A 20,282-nucleotide genomic window follows, 5' to 3' on the forward strand; every position below is an offset into this window, starting at 1 on the left:
ATGGAAAGCCTGGAAAAGAAGCTCTTCTGAGGAGGAGGGAGGAACTGGTGGTGGTGGTGATGGTGGTCAAGGTTGAGGTGTGGTTGGCTGCTGTCGGTGACGGACAGAACTCTGGTTAGATGCAGGAGACTAAAAGAGACAGACTGCCGGCACTACGCACGAAAGCGGCAGAGGCGCAGCTTGGCTTCTGAGGTGATTCCAGTTCCTTTCCACACCTTCCAGTCTGTCGATGTATCTGGCTAGTTTCCAACCTGTTTGACACGGGGCTGTGGGCTTCGGGATGCCAATCAGCTATGGCTTGAACAATGAACGCCTCCTCTACCTCGCCCGACCCTCCCTCCGTCTATCAACCTAAGAACAGTGGCGTCGCTGCCACCCTGAATGCCGCTGATCTATTTAGCTGCTCATTCCTATTTGCGTATCGACGGAAGATATCTCTCCTCCCATCTAAAAGTCGGGACAAAGCCAACATCTCCACCGCCTTTCTGGCGCCATCGCCTTACTCCTCTCTCTTTTCACGCTCGGTACCTCACCGATTGACCACCGCTTGTCGCCGGATTCTCCCTTCTTGAGCTCTATGCTACTTGAAAATCTGTTCTCTACTGCCTCGTTGTCCCAGCATTGGCCATGGATAGTACTGGTGTTTGCATAAGCAGACGTGAGGCTGCAAGACCACTACGTTATCGGATTCCGACGTTTAGCATGCACGGCGATCTTGCAGAAATGACATGCAGTCGGCCCTACGCACCTCCAGATCTGATCCGCACTTTTGTGATCTTTCGCCCCCAATCTTGGTATCTAGTGGCAGCATGGCTGTGGTAATATTGACCACCAAATACTCCGCATGAAGTTGATGTGGTGATGGACGACTGGAGCTATAGCAAATCTACATTTTGCCCACTCACTTCTGCTGGCCAATTTCTCTTCCCGGCTGACCGTGTATCCCTCGTGCCTGCCTCCAGAGATATGGCGGCGCCACACGCCGAACGTGTCTCTTCCCACGTACTTTTATTTCTCGCCCATTGTTCGCTTCTGTCCCCTTCAAGATATCCTTCCTTTAGACGACTTTGCCAAATGCTATCAGCAGGAGAGACCCGGTTTGAGGACACTCACCGTGTGGCTAGATGGTTGTCGACCCTTCCCGAAGATCCCTCCGTCCAGACAGATACGGTTGTTGGCGGACCTCGTCCACAGATCAGCCATCTCCGCCAACAAAGACTTGCTTTGAGGTAGGATCATGCGTCCTGAGAAACCATACCGATGCTGAAGGAAACGCACTAGACAAGATGAATATCAAGACCAAAGCGCAAGGAAAATAAGGAGGAAGTCTGTGGAACCTACACAATGTCTTCAGTGCTAACCTCGTCGGTTGTAGAGCTTCCAGTGAATGAAGCCCTCCCTCCCCCAACTTCACAATCCGATGCTGTGAGGCAGTACGAACGTCCGAAGCAAAAGAAGGAGAAGCATCACGAACGCACTGATGCCGAAAGTGACAACACTTACCACCACAAAAAGACGAGGTACAACCGGCAACAGCCCCCTGCGCCTCTCTACGAGGAAAGCTCAAGTATTCTGCGTGATCAAAGCACACGCCGTCGAGATAGGGAACACGGCCCCCACATTAACGTCGACGACCCGAGCGAGAAGTATGCAAGAAGGCCTAGACACAAGACAAGACCGGACGCATACGAGTTCAAGGGCAGCCGTCAGAACGTTGCGTGTAAACGGCACTCCGAAAGACAGGCACCAAAAAGGTCTGGGTTACTATTAAATCAAAAATTCCAGGCCCCAAACGTTGATACCGAAAGGTTGACCCTCAGGCATCATCCCGGACCGGGGTTATTTGCTAAAGGAAGGAGGTCGGCTCCTCTATATCGGCGGCAGGGAGTCCCTGATCTGACCTTTCCAAACATGGCTTTTCTCGAGAGAAAGAGACATGGTGATGCTGTACAGAGCCGCAGCCAAAAAGAGGAGCACATCAGGAGGACAAGTCGCAACGCCAACAATGATGACATATCCGAGTTCTTTTCTCAGCCTATCGACTACAAGATTGATCGACGACTCCCTGGCCTACAACATCTCCCGCATGGAACAACTATATCTTCATCCACTGCACCTTATTTGTCTGACAGGTATTTCAGAGAAGCGCACTCTCACCGCTGGAAGCCCGATGGTAGGTCATCTACTCTCGAACATCTCCCGCCACTGCCGTACCGAAATACCGCAACTACAGACATGACTTCCAATGGTACCTACGCGTCATGGTCTATTTCTCCGCAGCGACAGCTAGCTCAAACGAGTGGACAAGAGCAAGGGCAAGTCGCCCTGTCAAATACGCCGAAGATAGCCACTCCTATAGGAATGTATCTACCGCAGCTTCAAACTCCTCAGGCGGTGAATACTTCGAGTCCAACGGGCAATCGATTTCTACAAGATTTGACTACCCACGCACTACTTCAAGGCGTCGAAGCGTTCGCATACAGAGGGAGAAAGAGTTACTCATTGGATGATCTTAAGAAAATGGCACAGAGACGAGGGCCAAGCGAAATTCCTGGAACGAGTGATACTCATAGTATCGTTCATTGCAAACGATCAAGCCCAATGCTGGCTGTCCCGGCCATGGAACGAATACCTACGCCTGACAAAGGAGTTTCACCGCCATTATACACAGCGATACCGTCACCAGCGCCAGGACAGCTAGATGCGGGCACCCCGAAACAGGATGAGGCAGAGATCAGATTCCGACTCCGGCCTCCCATAGATATGAACGGTCCTTCGGAAGAGTCAGTATTGCAGCATAATCGTGATGCAGAAAGAAAGGATACAACAAATCTGAAAAGCAGCCACCATGATGTAACTCGCATATACACCTTAGCTGATTTCGGTCCCGTCTCCGAGGGAATTCCTGAACGCCCTCTACTTCATCCTGAGGATAGTTCGAGAATACCAGAATCTACTCAGAGTTTCCACCATGATAGTGGACAAGGCAACACAGATGGTCGTTCGTCACGGCCTGGAGATCCCGGCTGTCCAGACGCAGCTCCAGCTGCAGGCCCTGCCCACTCTCATTCCTCACGGCGTACTCTATCGGCATTGACTGACGACAACAAGGTCGATACGACCTGGGATACAATTGAAGACTTTCAAAGTCTGCCTGGGGAGCTGGATGAATTCGATGCGCGCTTGTTACAGATGAGTGAGGATGTTGCTGAACCTCTGGAAACGTGTGATATGTACATGTACGACGGCAGATTGGAGGATACGGCGGTAGGTCCGGCCCGACGTTGGGGCACAAATGAACCATGTAAACGTATCTGGAACAGTTTCCACAGCAGGGAAGCTGACGATGGCGGACATGGGTTCCGGCAAGGGGCACTTTATGCTGTCGAGGCTGTGTCTGAGCCCTTTACGGGCTTTTCTCGGCCACACCCACTGTATTGAGGCGAACAGTAGCGAAAGACGGCGGCAGCATGGGTGAAAGGGCGGCGCGGATCTGAAGGATGGATATCCATGAACAGGGCTTAGGAGGCCTTGTTCTTTCAATCAGATGTGTCATTATGCTCGAGAATGTACATAAGACGCGGCATTTGTTCGGCGACATGACCTGACAAAACCTCTTCAGCCCTTTGACCTGCAGAGCTCCTTTGAGGCCGACTGCTCGATGCTTACTGAACCCCCGCGGGTTCAGAAATGAGCCGCGGTCAGTGGTGGATATACTAATCATGTGTCCCGTTCCAAGCGGAAGTTAGGTTTACATATGTAGGTGTCAGTGTGTGGGAATCTCAGCTCGACGTCCACCCATCCTCCCGTGCACGTCTTTATCGCTGCCTCGTTTCTGAGTCTCGTCGTGGTCCAATCTTGTCTCTTATTTCCTGCTCAAGTGTATTGCGGTTGCTTCTTGAGGTGTGATGTGGGGTAATCAATCATTCGACCAGACGTCTCGTCTTCCCATGCGTCTTCGGCGAGCATCAATAGTCGAGTGTTGAAGAGACCAGGGGGGCCACCGCCATCCCTCTGCTCCAGGTCAATCCATCACGCGGTTGGCTGCCACAGGAGGGTCAAGAGCGGGTGCTCGGGAGCGTGCATTGTTGTCCGCCTTGGAGGGCAAAAGAAATCTACCATGAAGAGAATCATCCGGTACCTGCAGGACCAGGGTAAGTCGATATGTATATGCATTGACGGTCTGGCCTGGCCTGGCCTGGCCTGCGTGAGATCAATTCTGATGCACGCGACTAACCTCCTGCCTCCCAGCCATCCAAGTCAACCAGCAACAGTACTCTAGCGCAGCCTACCTCTCGCCGCCAACCAAAGAGCCGCAGCAGCGCGAACATCATCATACCCATAGCCCTTCTTCATCCTACAAAGCCAGCCATACCGCGCATCATCCAACCCGAACTGAACACCCTGGCAGCGCGGCTCACAGGGTTCCCGCGCATACCTCCGCAGCAGACGGGTCACCGGAACCATCTCCGCCAGCGAGAGCGATACCTCGTGCTTTCAATGGGGACATCACGCGCCACCAGTATGCGCAGGACAACATTCTGCAGTCATACGAGGTGTATCTTCCCAAATTTCAAGCATCACGGCTTTCCGGCCCAAATGCGCAGAGGTACTGGGTCGTGTATATCCACGGTGGCTACTTTCGTGATCCGGCGTTAACATCCTCGTCATTCTACCCTGCTCTATCGCAGTTGGTGCATGCCCGTCCCGACCAGCAGCAGCAGCAGCATCTCCCTCCTCCACTCCAGCAGGAGGATAATGTGACGGCGTACATAGCAGGCTATGCGTCTATCAACTACCGGCTCTCGCCACACGATCAAAAGGCTCCACAGGACCCCAGCAAAACGTCGACGTTTGAATTACGGAATGCCCGATGGCCAGATCATCTCTACGACGTACTGACCGCCATCGCACATCTCCAGAGCAAATACGGGTTTGGAGAGAGGTATTTGCTTGTGGGCCACAGTGTCGGGGCGACCATGGCTGTCCTGAGCACGCTTGGGCGGAACAATGCCATGGCATTTACCACTCGAGAAAGGCAGGATGACGGCCACGGCCACGGCCACCTTCGCCGTCTCCCTTCAATCGAGCCAGCACGAGCCGTGCTCGGCGTTTCGGGCATCTACGACTTCGAACTGCTGCACCACTCGTTCCCTTCATACGCGGAGCTCACCAGAAACGCGATCCCCGATCCCGAAGACAACGTGCTGGCCAGTCCCGCGCGGTATTCAGCCGCCGAGTACTTGGATACATGGGTAAATAGGACCGGCCCAGGGCAGAGCGGCGGTCTAGATCCAGATCGAGACCGGGACCGAGACGAGCAGGACGAGGAAAAGGGAAAAGAAAGGACGAAGAAACCTGACGGAACCGAAACCAAAACCAGGCCGAGGCGGGCGCTCATCCTCGCCCATTCGCCCGACGATGGACTCGTCGACTGGAAACAGGTCGAGGCGATGGAGGCTGTGTTTCGCAAGCCTGGCCAGGATGGCGGAGCGTACGTGGCTGCTGACAGTCACAGGCACAGTCACGGTCACGGTCACGATCCTGGTTGTGGGCGTGGCACCGATGTAGGCAAGGACGAAGTCGAAGTCGAAGTCGAAGTCGAAGTCGAAGGCGCCGTTGAGCTGAAGATCCTGAAAATGAGCGGTCGGCACAATGACATCTGGGCCCAAGGCACCGAACTGGCGCGGGTGGTTCGAGAGGCGGTACGTGTGCTGAGAAGTCTCGAGTTCGAGTCTTGACTCTTGGGCTTAGGGGCCTTAGGCCAAGGCGTCTCGATTTCACTTGTTACAGTAAGCACAGTGTACGTGTACTCTATACCAGTACCTAGTACGATTCACGATTCAGGTTGTTTTTTTTGGTTTTGGGTTCTGATTTCAGTCTTGGTCTTGGTTTGGATCGGGATTTCTACGGATAAGAATGGAATCGCCATATGGCGTCTCAGGGAACTCGGTGTTGATGTTTGCATTACTAGGTAGGCACTGGGCATTAATGGGGAATCCTGGAATTGGTCATCTGATGGCGAGGCGAGCCGGTGGCGAGGCTGAGTGAGGCTGAGTGTGATTGATAATGGACCTTCAAGCACACACATACATACTATAATATGTCTGACTTGACCTGGCCGGACTGAAAAGTAAAAGTCCATCCTAAATGAGTCCGGGCAATAACCGAACATGATGGCTGTGGGTAGGTAGGTACCTGAGGTACCCATGTAGATAGGTAGGTAATTTGCCGGTTTGTACCCCAACTCTCTCTCTCTCTCTCTCTCTCTCACACACACACACAGCTTCAGCTCACTCGATTTCACGTCCACTCGTGGAGGACACGACATCGACATAGTCTCATGTTGTTCCTCATTCTACCCCTGCTCTCCAGCATTGTGAACGCTATTGTTGGAATAGGTCGGGAGATTTTTTGGCGCATACTAGAGGGTATCCAGGATCGTGAAGACGATAACGCACACAACTAAGTACAATCAGGCCGTCTCTATCTCCCCCCGAACTCATCTCATCTGCCGCTTCGTATCTTCTCATAACGACTATCGAAACCCCGTCTAGGAGAGGCGAATAGACTCAATTGACCACGAGAAATCTTCCCAGCCTGTTCCCATCCATATCATATGCACCAGCTTCATATTTATAAATCTCACCCCTCGAGAAGAATCTAATCATGAGCCAGAACAAGAACCCAACCGTGCCAGAGTGATGTGCCTCCCACGCCATGCGAAAGTAGTCTTTTTCCCTCGATCAAAATGCCCGCCTAAACAAAACCCATTAAATCAATCAATTTGATCGTGAACCAACCAAAAAGATTCTTTGCTTTCAAGGCCGTGACAGGTCGTAATGGTGTAAGTGGCCTCCCGAGCACAGACTTAGCGTTGCTCACAAGACACGTGTGGTATGGCTTCCAAACCTCCAACTTTTCGGTCGCACAGCTTCAACTTTTCTGCATTCACGTCTTGACCTTCTTCGCATCTCCCTCCTTTTCAGCGTGGTCCACACTACCCTTCCGCTTCTCTCCGTTGGCTTCATTCGCTGCATCTCGACCACCAAATCCCAGTCCTCGAGAATCTGCTGGTGTGGGGAACACAAGTGGGCTAGGTAGAACGCCCGAGTTCATACCTCCAGTTCTACCGGACTCATACCACTCGCTGAAGAAATTGCTCGGGCTAGGCAACAGGTCATTGTTCATATACCGACTGGGTAATGCTGATATTGGAGTTTCAATGTTGTTCCTGTTGTCGGTGTAGGCATCACGGTTTTGATTTGACGGAGGAGGAGGGGGAGGTCGAGCAAATGGATTAGGAGGTCCACTTGTGCCAGCCGACATGACCGCCGACGCACTGGGTGAAGGCGGTGGCAAGACAATATGGTCAGTGCCCCTGGCGGGATTTGCTGACGGACCAGCCGATTGCAAGGGAGACCCTCCACCGCCTGACTCGTCGTCCTCCGGCTCAGAAGGGATCTGGAGGTTCAGTTTCGGTCGACCTCCCGATCTTGAACCGGACGTGTCTGTCCGTTGGGGAGGTGCGAATTCTGGCACTGTCGTTTGAGGTCGGACAGGTTGAGAACTGGGCCGAGGAATAGAAGGGACAGTGACGCTTCGTGGTGGAGGCTTGATGTCCGGCGATGATTCCTCTTTCTTCAGTGGCAAGCGAGGGGGATCTGGAGCCCCAAAGAAATGCTGTGCTAAGACTGAGCCCCCCTCATCTATTGGAGTGAAAATGCTTCTAGACTTTGACTGTGCATGCTTGGCCTGTGGCGGACTCGATTGCTCAGATGGCCGGAGACCTTGTGGTTCGGGTTGAGGAGAAGCTCGTGTCTGCGTTTGCGTGGGAGGTTGAAGACTAGGTTGCGACACCGGCGGAGGTTGGGATGACCGCCTCTGTTCCTGCAGATATTGCTGATGGGATTGTTGCATTTGTTGGTGCGTCTGTGGAGGAGGGGGAGTGGGATGCGGTGGCTGCTGAGCTTGAGAATACTGTTGGAAGGAAGGCTGCGGCGACGGTTGAGGGGCCACGGCAGGGGCTGCTTGGGGGTTGTAGATGGGCGGATTAGGCGCGTAGGCAAACCCATTCTGTGGCGGAGGGGGAGTCGGGTGAGGATGCTGCATGGGGACGAGATGGGAACTGGTGCGACGGACCATATTCTGTGATGCAGGTCTAGATATCATATGGGGCGGTTGGGGCGTCGCATGGCGAGGTTGAAACATGCCGTTGGGCATTGGAGGCGAGACTGAAGCCATGGGTTGTTGAATGTGCGCAAAGGAATTGTGATGCTGCATATGAGGGACATGCTGTGCCGGGAGAGAGCCTTCTCTAGTATGAGGTGGTTGTTCCTCATCTTCCTCATCCTCCTCATCATCGTCACCGCCCTTGTTCTTGAAGTCGACGGGACCCTTGTGTTCATGAGGTTGCCCATACTGGTCCAATGTCAGTAGAGATTCTGCAGGTGCATAACATACAAACCCACGTATTGATACCTCCGCAGTGTCTCATTGATATCTCCCGAGGAAAACTCATACAGCTTTTTGTTGTGTCCAAAGATGATGACGGCGACATCGACCGAGCATAGGACGGATAATTCGTAAGCCTTTTTGAAGAGGCCGCCTTTTCGCTTGAGGAACGTCCTGGATGAAATTTAGCAACGAAAGCTCCGATAATGTGGGCGCAGCGGGATATACATACACTGAACGATTGCGATCATCCTTTATAGCTCTGATTTCAATCTTTCTGCGGCCCATGATTGTTCAGGCCTTTGCATCAGAAACCCAAAAAATCAATCGCGCTGCCTCGTTTGTGACAGGCGGCCGAGTACGAGGGCTTCAGCGACAATGGCCAGCTCCGGTCGAGATTAGAGGTGGCCAAGGATGAGACCCGGAGAATAGGTTAGGTATGGATATCAGGTGGTAGGCGGACAAAGAAGGCGAACGGATGGCTTTGTGGCCACGCGAGTATCAACCCAAGCCGGACGATGAGACAAGAATGGCTTTGTCGCAGTCGCAGGATGGGAACGGCGGGGAGAATATACACAAAGAGACCGCGGCAATTCAACCAAGCAAATAGGATGGAGGTGCTGCCGACTGGAGACGGCTTTGAGGCTCTGTTGCGACCGATTCGGGATCGGGATTGGGATTGAGATGGAGATTGGGGTGTGGCGCGTGTTGGATGCGAAGGCGTGAGGAGGGTAAGGGTACAATACGACAATGCAATTGAAGGGCGGGTATGGAAGATGCTAAAGATAGAAAAGAAGGAAGGGAGGAAGAGAAGAAGGGAGGATGACGGACATGGTCACTACTACTATTATCCGTACATGACAGACAGACAGACGCTTGCGGGTGGGCGACAGGGAAGGCGAGTGGCGGGCAGCTGCCAGCCGGGGCTTCGGGGCTTAGGGGCTCAGGCCCCTAAGCCTGAGGATGAGCCCAAGCCTAAGCCTTAGGCCTAAGGACAAGGGTATGCGTACCTTAACAGAGCAGATATTGCAGAGCATCCGTACTCGGCACATATAACAGTGATGCTACCGTAGTACTCCCTAAGCCTACAACTTTGATGAGTATGACTATTCCACCCAATGCAGGGCACCTACCTAGAGGCATAGGCATGTCCTCGTAGCCAACTATACAGATTTCTTACCAAGGTACAGACAGGGTATACCAGGTAGGCAGGATTTATCCGGTGTCGACTGACTGCGCCTACAACACCTAATAATGTCGGTACGCCAAACGTCCCTCTATTGTACATACGGTACCTACAAACTACCTAGGTAGGTGCCTCTAAGCTACCTAGGTACCTAGGTACCTAGTACGGTGTTTGGTACCTATACGCAGTAGAGATACTGCAAGCACCTGATGCACATCTGTCGGTGTCGGTCCTTAAGCGCCGCGGAGATGGACTCACACATTCCGTACCGGTATTTTACCATGGCCTGAGCTCTTCTCGGGCGCAGTCCGACTACGAGTAGGACTGGCGACTGGGCGACTGGGCGACTGGGCAACTCGCAACTCGCGCCGCACTGCAGTTGGATCTGATCATCAGGCAGTGACAGATGCAGCCAGCGTTTCAGGTGGATTTGGACCTTGATTCGTCTAGCCTTGCCTCGTTCGTTATAGGTGCCCGGCGCAGGCGCAGGCGCATGCCGCACGGTCTGTTACTATGTATAGAATCGCTCGCATCGGTTTCGGTTTCACCTTTCGCCACTATCCTCCTTTGGGCTGGCTGTGGCGCTGAATCTCAAGATCCAGAGTAGATCCAGAGTACAGTCGTCCGGCGCATCTTGACAGCAACATGAATGCCTTCTCCGAACATACATGCCAGTAGAATAAAGGCTGGTCACCATCTTTGCACCATTAACCGCTGCTGTATGTACTTGAACGTGCCCCCATTGGTCTCACGCCTTCAGGCCGTCACTGCCCATCTCAGATATAGATACGTCATTGAGGTGGGAGGCTCACTGACAAAGTGAATGCTATACACGAAGTTAAGTTAGGGACAACCAGAGACCGATCCGCCGACCCTCCAACCTTGTAATCTCTTCATCACGCTCCAATATCAACCTTTTCTTGCACCGGTGTCCTCGATATTCTCGTCCGTGGCGGACTCCAGGCACAACCCTTTCTTGTCCCATCTTCTCGCGGATCCTTCCTCCTCTTTCATCAACACTCGATGTCTCTCTCCTCTTTGTTCAGTACTAAACCGAGGCCGCAACATGTCAGATTCCTCTCCTGGCCCAGAAGCGCCACGTATCTTCAGGGAAATTGTCGACACATATGAACCTTTGCAAAACCAAGATCCGTACAAGCAAGTCACCTTTGTCCGACTAACCTACCAATACGCACGCTCCGACGCTTCGAAAGCCAATTTTCTCCGGTTTTTCTTCGAGCACACTCAGATTCCGATTGAACCCTCGGAGAGAGATTCGACCTCGACCTCCAGCTCTGACTATGGGCTCCGTCTAGCCGCGTTTGCAGACACTCTAGTTGAGAATTTCCTCCTTCCGTGTATGATAACGCCAAATGGTCCCAACTTCTGATATTGATACCCGCTAACGCTCTTGCATGTATTTAGTGAAAGCCTCGACAAGAAAAACCCCTCAACCTTCACCTGCGGTAGTCTCTGACCTGCAAAGCCGACAGTCCTTTCCCGGAACTACCCAAAGGCTGGCCAGCTTGAGAAGGGATTGTCTAATCCGTGATCATCACCGCTGTGTTATTTCACGCATATTTGACTTTAATGAAGCAGTACAACGTGCCAAACGCGATGGTGACGACAATGCACAAGATGACGAGGGGAATCCGCTACGGTGGGAAAGCGGCATTTATACCTCGTTAGAGGTAGCACATATCATCCCTCATTCGTTGATGGCTGTCTCAAGTGAAACAACGGAGTTGGTATGTCTCTTCCGCTATTAAGTGGTTCCTTAGGCGCCGACTAACCTCCCTCGCAGAATGAATCCAAAAGACTCGCGCTCGCAATTCTGAACATGTTTGATGATGGTGTAGTGAACCTCATCGAAGGCACTGATATTGATCGCTCGCTTGACGCAATAACCCTGACCCATCTTCTTCACCAACTATTCGGTGGGTTTAAGGTCTTCTTTGAACCAGTGGGTAACGATCCTCATCCTTACCGGATCGATTCCACCCTCCCGGACATAGTACGCCCTCGGATCTTGCCCGTCGAGCGAACTCTTTTCCTCACCGAATCCCGAACGATCGATCCTCCTTCTCCACGGTTGCTCGCCGTTCACTGCGCAATCACGCATATCCTTCATTTGAGTGCTGCTGGAAGTCACATTGACAAAATCCTTCGAGACCTTGACGAGGGAGATGTCTTAGTAGACGGGTCAACTCCATTGGGATATTTCGCAGCTTTGCGCATTCATGGCTGGTGGGATGGGCGTATTCGTGGCTATTAGATTACAGCGTGGATCTTGTAGCCGGTCATAAAATAGAACAAAACACGCTTAAGCGACGAGGCGTCGGTCTAACCGGCGTAGACAAGTATACGGCGGTTCTTCTATTGAGTAGATAGCTATTATCTCTAGATATAGAATTTCAATACTAGAAATAGGAGAGTTACTCTAAGGAGGCCGTCGAGTATATCTAGTATCTTAGAAAGATAATCATCCGGTAGAGCTGGAGGTATCCCTAATCTTATCGAAGTAGTAGTTGGACAAACCGCCTTTAAATCTGGCACCCACCCTAAGCCCTGTGGTCTCGACTCTTGGGCATTCTCAGACAGACATGTCGGTATCTGACAGCATTTGGTCCCACTGGGGCCAGAGACTACTGTCGGCATCCAGATTGAACAACTCGGACCCAATGAAATCTGGATATAGGAACGAAATCTCGTTAGACAAAGAGGCCTGTTGGTCATCAGCTATCCTTCCATTGCCCACCATGTCCACGTACGAGGTGTTGGTGGAGGGTCGAACAGGATGGAAACCAGGGCGGAGTTTCTTGTGCTGGGCAAACACGACCTCGCCAAAGATGTGGGCCACATGACACGGCAGACCGATGGATCGAAGCCAGTTGACCAGCTTGATGACCAGATGGTCCAAGGCCATGATGTCGTGGCCTGACGCGCGTAGTTTCGATTCGTAGGTATGCAGGAGCCGGCAGAGCGTGATGGCCGAGAAGGTGATGATATGGTAGATATGGTCGGTCAAGTGGCGGGTGCGTTGGTCCGTCGTGTCCATGGCGAGGTTGATGATTGCCGTCGCGAGTCGGACCATCTCGCCGAGGACAGAACTGCGCATCACCGCTCTCGCCGACTTGAGCGAATTGTAGTAGGCGACAAGGTGGGCGAAATGAAAGCCCATCTGGAGGAACTGCGCACGAGGCTGATCTGTAGGGAGGTAGAGATGTATCAGTACACAACACATACATTCAACGTCCAGCCTTCCGGTGCCATGCATACCAAACAAAGCCGCCCAATGCCGTTTCCAATCCTGCAGAGTGGCTTTGGCATCCGACACGTCGATTTGGGGCCCGCAGCATTTTTCATAAATGACCCAGTACAGCTTGACTTCGGCGACCATTCTGGTTTCGAAATTGGTGACATTGTCGCATTCGAGGAAATGGAGACATCGATCAACCAGTTGTTGGTTGAGGAGCGATGGTCGTCGCGTTCCCACGCAATATCTGAGGTGGTCAGAGTCAGGAAGCGTTTTTGTCTGTCGGGATGTAGGAAAACAGCTTACTGCAGGTGAGCGACGCAAAGGTGATTCCAGATGCACCAAGCATCCAGCTGGGTCCTGTCTCCGGATGGGCGTGACTCGGACCGGAGGACCTCACTGAAGCGAGGACTGGCTAAACTCAGCTGCAGAGCATAGCCGGTCAACAGCCAGCTGTCGACGTTCAACGGGACCTGGCCGATGGTGGTCGACCATAGACTCAACACCAGCACGGCCTGAAAGAAGTCGATGGACTGAGGTACCGACAGCAATGCAGGAGCCAGAAGCCGCTTGACCTCTTCGAAGAGACTGGGCGCGAGTTCGTCGGCCAGTTCTTGCGTCGTGTGTCTCACGGCGATCAGGCAGATGCTACACAAGAGTAAAGGTGATCTCCTGACTTGCGACAACAATGCCTCGGTCGACAGGTCTTCGGCGAATTTCACCCATCGGCCGTAATGGACATGGAACCTGATTGTGTTTCGTGTCAGCCATCTGAGCCACGCTGAAACTGAAAACAAAGACACCGATCTCACTGACAACGAGAGCAGATGATGCGCATTTGGTGGCGTTATCAACCCAGTCGAAATGACATCGGAATGCCGTCTTGGATAGAGATCCACATGCTGTGGTGAGCGCACCCCAGCGTCCGTTGCGACATCTCGAATCAAAAGGACTGGCGCTTGATTCTGCTCGCTGGAAGAAGCATTTGAATGACCCACCTCAGACGCAGGCGGAGGCGGAGGCGGAGGCGGCGGTGGAGGTGGTGGTAGAAGGGCTTGCTTGCTTGTGAAAGCGTCGAATCCGGAGTCGAGGCGTTGGACCAATGTCTGCACAGTGCTTTCCAGTCGATCCAATCTGCGCGTGGTCGGTCAGCCTGACCACCACTGGCCCAACAACAAGGGTCAAGACCATGCCTTTTATCTACAGAGACAGAACTATCTGCGCTCTGAGTGTCCGCGGTGGTATACCTCGGTCGAGGCTCGTGGGCCAGCCTCCGCGGGCTGGTGGCATGGGCTGTGGCGTCTTGAAGGGAACATGGTTGCGACAATGTCTCACAGCGCAGGCATCTTCCGGAGACATTGTCAGACGCATAACATCGTGTCTTTTGTTTGCGGCACAGTTCACACGCCTTAGAAGCTCGACCAGACCGCAAAGGCGGCATGTCCAGGGGATGGACAGGGAGAGAAAGTCTCTGCTCTCGAATTCGACACAAACTGATCGAGGTCCTCGTCGACTCGACGCAAGCACGCGAAATCACTCGTGTCGTGCACGTGATGACGGCCTCGTCACGTGTCAGGCTGGTTTCAAAGTATTACCCAGCATATGCCATATACCCTTGGTTCTAACCACTTCAACCCTGTATCAAATGTGTCATGGAAATGACTTTCTTATGGCATACCAAGACTCCTGGATCTGTCAGCTGGCTGAGAATCCAGGGATATCGGTCTTTGCAGCCGAGGAATTCAGCGTATTCAAAACTAGCCAGGAACAAGGGTATATTATCGTCTCGCTAGATGCGAGGGGGTATTTCCTTTATCCTTGATATATGTACGGTCATCCTGCACAAGAAACCACCATGTGCGGGTCACAATAAGCTTTCCGTCGGAAGCTTTAGCAAAAATTTGGGTGCTCTCTTGAGGCATTCCACCAAACTAAAACTAGAATCCAAAAGCCCATCTCACAAACAACATCTTGTTTGTCCCATTGTTGGTTCCTAGTCCATCCAATTCAAGGCTCAGATCCATGTCTGTCCTGTGGCGGGGCAAGACCATACTTTGTCTCAATCCCGGCATCTCCATGATCAAATAATCGATACATCAATTTCCAGAGCAGAATGACCACTGCTCCCGCAATGGCACAGGAAGCGGCGATGATGAGGCCATGCTTATATCGGGGAGCGTCTGTTGGTCAGTCAAGTCAGCGGCTTGTTTCGTGTAGGGCATCGGCGACGGCGACGAAAACGACTCACCTTTCGTTCGGAACAGTTGGTTACCAGGAAATCCCGCAATCTGAATGCTCATGACATAGGCAGCCAGAGCTACAGGACGTTTGTAGTCTTGCATTTTGGAAGTCAGCCAGGCCGCACAGATGGCTTGGGCAGAACCCATGCCCATTTGAGTCATGACCACGCCGCCTGTACGAGGTTTAGTGCTTGTAGGTCAAGAAGATACGGCAAGCCCGTTGAACGTACCATAAAGAACCCACTTGTTGACACCGTTGGGTGCCAGAGCCAGCCAGAGCAAGCCTGCTGCACCCCACAGATAACCCACGGATATGTGAAAGCCACGCTCGCGTGTTTTGTCGCTGCTATACGCCAGAGAAATCGACCATACCAAACAGCAGACACTGCCCACCGAATTGAGGCCGTTTGCTTGTAATCCACTGAAGCCCAGTGATTTGATGATCGAAGGCGCGTATGTGTTCATGGGTGAGATCATGATCATGGACAGGAATGCGGCTACAATATGTCCGTATAACCGCCAGTCCGTCAAGGTTGCCAAAATATGTGATGGCAAGACCGGTTTCCCGTATCGAAGGGCCTTGGTCGGATCGTTTCGAATCACCCTAGTGACGATGACGGACGCTTGCCGCGGCGTGAAGATATTGAAAGATCTGCCGAAAAAGCACTTGGGTCTGGCAGGACCGTGAGGCAGGTAGAGGTAGGCTAGGACGGCGAGGAAGCATGTCAGGATACCCTCTATATCTGGCGTCAGTGGTTGCACTACGGAATCCATGCATGCGTGATTGGGTCCAGAGTGTACATACCAATCAAAAACAGCCATTGCCAACCATGTAACCCATGCTTGCCTTCCAGCGAGAGCAGCCCAATGGACAGTGGCCCTCCCAACGCACCGGCGATATTGTTTGATGCCCAGAACAAGGCGTAACGCAGCCCGAGTTCCTGGTTGGTGTAGTATTTGGAGATGTAGAGGACCATTCCAGGTATATACCCGCCTTCCAACGCACCAATGAAGAACCGAGCGGCGCAGAGTCCTGAGGCGTTCTTCATGAAGATCTGACACCAGGTCGTCACCCCCCAGAAGAACATGGTTACCGGCAGGAATCGCTCGGGTCCCAGATACTTGCTGATCATGTTGAAGGGCAGCTCAGTAATAACAAAGCCGACGATAAAGAGCGTTTGGGCGAGGTTGATGTCGGAGTTCCCGACATTAATGTCTTTTCGTAGCGTATTGGTCAGAGCATTTCCAATATTGGTCCGGTCGAACTGGAGGAAGCAGAAGAGGAGGACGATGAATGGCAAGATGAAGAGGTCCACCTTCAGCAAGGCCTTTCTTGCCTCGACATCATCGAATTGAATGTCGGGGTCGTATCCGGGCACATGGCTGGCTTCATCGGCAAGGATGTCAATCTCGGGAACCGGAGCCGGAGGCTGTTCCAGTGTGAGTGTGTTCATGGGGAACTTCTTCATCTTGGCAACGCTGGGTAGTTGATGATGTCTTGCGCGTCTCGAGCACTGAAATTTGGAGCTTTCACAGCTTTCCTTGTCTTGTTATCGCTGTAAACTTCGCTCTCATGGTGGAGGCGATCGGGCTTTGCCTTGAATATATACATCTCTTGCTCCCAGGAGCATCCCATCCAACTTCTTGCAACAGATAACATCGATTCGATAGCAAAGATATCATGATAACGCGAATGGCGTGATGATTGGAGTTCACCTATCGTATGTATCTTTGTCTACCACCGACGTCTTGACTTTGAGCTCGAGCCCGCGGAAGAGGTTTCGGCCGCCGGTATGCCGCCGGCATGCCGGTGCAGAGACGTGGGAAGCCGCGGGCTATGAAGGAGGACCGCCGGCTTCCCGCGGCGTCTGCCGGCGGGCTCAGAGTATTCGCGGCACCGTGTGCGATAGGAGGCCGCCATTGCTTCGGCATGCTCCTAGAAGGCCTGGATATCTTGGTGAGTACTCTGTAGATGGAAGCAGGTCAAGATAGTGGCTTGTAAGTATATATAAAGTCCACGGCAAAGGGCTCACGAGGAAGGTTGATTCAGACCATTCTCTCTACTTCTCCATTCACTTTACAGCGTGGATCTTGTGGCCGGTCGTGAAATGGAACAAAACACGCTTAAGCGACGAGGCGTCGGTCTGACCGGCGTAGACAAGCAGCGTTCTTTTGGAGGCTACACACTCTTTTGCCCATTGACCAGCGACGTTGCCCATCTTATCGACATCGACGGCAATGAGGTCCATTCATGGAAACTTCCTGGGAGAATTGGTCGACATGCGAGAATCCTGCCAAATGGCAATCTCGCTGTCAACACTCTTTCGCCACCTTCGGACCGGACGACCAAGAATGGGGGCCCCTATCCCTTCCCTTTCTTCAACAAGTACGGGGGAGGAGTGATGAGCGAGTTGGACGTTGACGGCAACGTCGTCCGTCAGTTCAAGGATCCCCTGGGACATCATGACCAGTATCACTATGGCGACGGCCGTATCCTGTACACCAGCCTGGAGGCTTTGTCTTCTGAAGAGTCGGCGAAGGTCATTGGCGGAGTGCCTGGGTCGGAGATCGACGGCATCATCTACGCAGACACGATCAACGAAATCGATGCCGCCGGAAACTTGACCTGGCAATGGAAGGTTTCCGAACGGCTGCCCCGGGACGAATACCCCTTGCAACCACACTACACGCGCGAACATTACCCCCTGATCAATTCGGTCTTGCCCATGCGCGACGGGAAGCACATTCTGGCGTCGATGCGGTCTGTCTCCGCCGTGGTCATCATCGAGAGAGCCACGGGCGACATTGTGTGGAAACTCGGGTCGGACGTGCTTGCGCAACAACATAATGCCAACGAGCTGGACAATGGCAACATCCTCATCTTCGACAACGGTGCCTTCCGCCAGGGTGAATCCATCATGTATACACGAGCGATTGAGGTCGACCGCACCAGCAAGAAAATTGTCTGGGAGTATCGCGATCGCTCGCAGATGATTTCCTTCTTTACCCCCTTCATGGGCAGTGCGCAGAGGTTGGCCAACGGCAACACCTTGCTGTGCGAGAGTGGCTTTGGGCGCCTTTTCGAAGTCACCCAAGACGGATATATATGCTGGGAATATCTCAACCCGCACTTTGCTCCCTACCCCGATGAGGTGACGGCGCAGCTCTTCCCGGGAGAATCCAATGCCCTATTTCGCGCGTATCGGTATTCTTTGGATGAGATTCCTTGGTTAAGGGAGAAGTTGGACACATCGGGCACGACAAACAAAGCAAATACAGGCGGTATCTGTAGGCAGCAATAGGGAGTTCCGTAATCCCGGCGTCAGGGAGGGTGAGGGATTAGGGTCAGTTAACATAAGAATTCAAGGTTGAGGTGGTGTACATCTTTCCATGGAAGTACCATATGCTGCTTCCCGCGTTTGGCCTGTATTTCGCCCTCTCGCTCTTCAGATTGAGCCTACAGTTTTGAGTCCAGACCTTCCGCCGCGAGAGCCGCCTGCACTGACTTGCGTCTCTCGACCTCCTCGACCAGCTTTGTGTAATTCGGAAAATTCTGGCTCAGGTGGAGATTCATGGGCAAAGCCCAGCGATAGATAACGTACAAAAACACGTCGACCGCAGTGAATCGGTCTCCCACCGCATGAACGCCGATTAACTTCTGATCAATCTCGCCAAAGCACTCGACGATATACTTCCGCGCCTTGACCTTGATAGATTCGTATGTACTGGGGTCGTCTGAGAACCGGTGGCTCCTCACGAGGCCTCCGAATGCTTGCCCGTGGAGACTGCCGGACAACCAATTCATCCACTCGTAAACCCGGACAATTTCCAGGTTCGTTTGGCCCATGAGGTGCTTCTCGGGCGCCAGTTGAGAGATGGCCGTCATCACGGCAGGGTTCTCGGTGATGATTTCGCCATTGAGCGACAAAACCGGTACCCGCATCTTAGGGTTGAGATGGCGATACTCTTCTGGGAACCCGCCGCTGACATTCAGTCTGATGGCTTCGAAGGGCTTCTCAATTTCGTAGAGTAGGGCATGGGGTGCCAGCGAACAGGCTCCGGGCGAGTACCAGAGAGTAAGTTTCGACTCGGCCATGGCGTGAGTTTCTGTTTCTGATTCTTTGCCCAGTGCTGTACAGAGTATAGGCGCTTCTTTCGAGAGAGGTTATAATATCTTATCTTGGATCGACGAAGTGAGTCAAGCCAAAGCATGAACGTTGAGGGCGCTGTAAAATATATCCTGTAAGTGTACGGAGTACATGGGCCGATCTCGGTGGGTTATCGGGGCACCAAAGAAGGCATCAAGCCCGTAACGTACCGCACATCCCATTATCAATTTGGGTAGTAGTGAAATCTGGGTTGCTATAGCGGCATGGGAGTGGCTGTTAAGGCGGCCAAAGTGCATATTACCTAGTACATAGGTATAGGCACCTTAGTAGTAATAGGTACTAGTAAGTGCTAGATAGGTACCTATCCTATAGGTGCCTACCTCAGGTACCGAGCTACTACAGTACGGTATGGCCTTGACCCTTCAAGCACTGCTGTCTGGCTACCTGTGTACTCTGCACTCGTACCTTTACCGAGGAGAGTTTACAGTATGTAGTAGTACTGTAACTTGTTCTTCATCTTCTTCTCAACCTCAAACCCTCAAATCCTGAACCCTACAATCCCACCTGTGCCCGATCACTACAACGATGAACGAGCGAATGCCCCTGTCACTGACCACGCCGCTGCTGAAGAATGTCATCTGACAACCGAGTTGACAATAAGGAGGGCTCACTCAATTGGATTCCAATTACACTCCCTGCCCAGCGCTATCTATGTACGGGCCACGATGACTGTTAGCCTCTCATTTATGCCTGGCTTTCATCGGTGCTTCTCCTGTTTCGACTCTCGACCTGCCATCTCCCAAGGATCCCTGTTGCCATCCCACTCGTCTATGGTGTTTGAAACCGATTCGGCGCAACTCCAACCATCACAATATTAGAACCCGCTCCTTGCATTTGTATCCACAACCGACTCGAGCGAGTACTGTGACGGCCAGATAAAAACAAACAATGTGAATCGCATATTAAAAGCTGTTGCTGTCCTGCAGCTTGAATGAACAACTCTGTTCGTTGTGCAAGAACGCTCAATCAAGGGAAAG

At 52.5% G+C, this 20,282-nt stretch overlaps 8 protein-coding genes across 8 annotated transcripts; 4 read left to right on the forward strand and 4 right to left on the reverse strand.

The window, feature by feature from the left end:
* Positions 1-1,059: 1,059 nt before the first annotated feature.
* Positions 1,060-3,441, forward strand: A1O3_09527 (uncharacterized protein; the record flags this gene model as incomplete). The annotated part of the gene is made up of 3 exons (XM_007739621.1): positions 1,060-1,229; positions 1,282-1,330; positions 1,378-3,441. Exons 1-3 carry the CDS (start codon positions 1,075-1,077, stop codon positions 3,439-3,441), a joined length of 2,268 nt encoding a protein of 755 aa, XP_007737811.1. The 5' UTR covers positions 1,060-1,074.
* A 679-nt stretch (positions 3,442-4,120) lies between these two features.
* A1O3_09528 (uncharacterized protein) lies at positions 4,121-5,741 on the forward strand (the record flags this gene model as incomplete). The annotated part of the gene is made up of 2 exons (XM_007739622.1): positions 4,121-4,154; positions 4,252-5,741. 2 exons carry the CDS (start codon positions 4,121-4,123, stop codon positions 5,739-5,741), a joined length of 1,524 nt encoding a protein of 507 aa, XP_007737812.1.
* A 1,210-nt stretch (positions 5,742-6,951) lies between these two features.
* Positions 6,952-8,742, reverse strand: A1O3_09529 (MADS-box transcription factor, other eukaryote; the record flags this gene model as incomplete). The annotated part of the gene is made up of 3 exons (XM_007739623.1): positions 6,952-8,421; positions 8,472-8,628; positions 8,687-8,742. The coding sequence occupies 3 exons, from the start codon at positions 8,740-8,742 to the stop codon at positions 6,952-6,954; spliced, it is 1,683 nt and encodes a 560-aa protein (XP_007737813.1).
* Positions 8,743-10,706: 1,964 nt separating this feature from the next.
* A1O3_09530 (uncharacterized protein) lies at positions 10,707-11,915 on the forward strand (the record flags this gene model as incomplete). The annotated part of the gene is made up of 3 exons (XM_007739624.1): positions 10,707-10,998; positions 11,066-11,388; positions 11,445-11,915. The coding sequence occupies 3 exons, from the start codon at positions 10,707-10,709 to the stop codon at positions 11,913-11,915; spliced, it is 1,086 nt and encodes a 361-aa protein (XP_007737814.1).
* Positions 11,916-12,233: 318 nt separating this feature from the next.
* On the reverse strand, positions 12,234-13,833 carry A1O3_09531 (uncharacterized protein; the record flags this gene model as incomplete). The annotated part of the gene is made up of 4 exons (XM_007739625.1): positions 12,234-12,847; positions 12,920-13,143; positions 13,203-13,643; positions 13,814-13,833. The coding sequence occupies 4 exons, from the start codon at positions 13,831-13,833 to the stop codon at positions 12,234-12,236; spliced, it is 1,299 nt and encodes a 432-aa protein (XP_007737815.1).
* A 1,070-nt stretch (positions 13,834-14,903) lies between these two features.
* Positions 14,904-16,590, reverse strand: A1O3_09532 (uncharacterized protein; the record flags this gene model as incomplete). The annotated part of the gene is made up of 4 exons (XM_007739626.1): positions 14,904-15,076; positions 15,145-15,309; positions 15,367-15,873; positions 15,942-16,590. 4 exons carry the CDS (start codon positions 16,588-16,590, stop codon positions 14,904-14,906), a joined length of 1,494 nt encoding a protein of 497 aa, XP_007737816.1.
* A 654-nt stretch (positions 16,591-17,244) lies between these two features.
* Positions 17,245-18,438, forward strand: A1O3_09533 (uncharacterized protein; the record flags this gene model as incomplete). The annotated part of the gene is made up of 1 exon (XM_007739627.1): positions 17,245-18,438. The coding sequence occupies one exon, from the start codon at positions 17,245-17,247 to the stop codon at positions 18,436-18,438; it is 1,194 nt and encodes a 397-aa protein (XP_007737817.1).
* A 155-nt stretch (positions 18,439-18,593) lies between these two features.
* On the reverse strand, positions 18,594-19,232 carry A1O3_09534 (uncharacterized protein; the record flags this gene model as incomplete). Its single annotated transcript, XM_007739628.1, has 1 exon — positions 18,594-19,232. One exon carries the CDS (start codon positions 19,230-19,232, stop codon positions 18,594-18,596), a length of 639 nt encoding a protein of 212 aa, XP_007737818.1.
* Between the last annotated feature and the right edge of the window lie 1,050 nt (positions 19,233-20,282).

The sequence above is a fragment of the Capronia epimyces genome, assembly GCF_000585565.1.
Source record: "Capronia epimyces CBS 606.96 chromosome Unknown aczIQ-supercont1.9, whole genome shotgun sequence".
In the NCBI taxonomy this organism is placed as follows: Eukaryota; Fungi; Ascomycota; class Eurotiomycetes; order Chaetothyriales; family Herpotrichiellaceae; genus Capronia; species Capronia epimyces.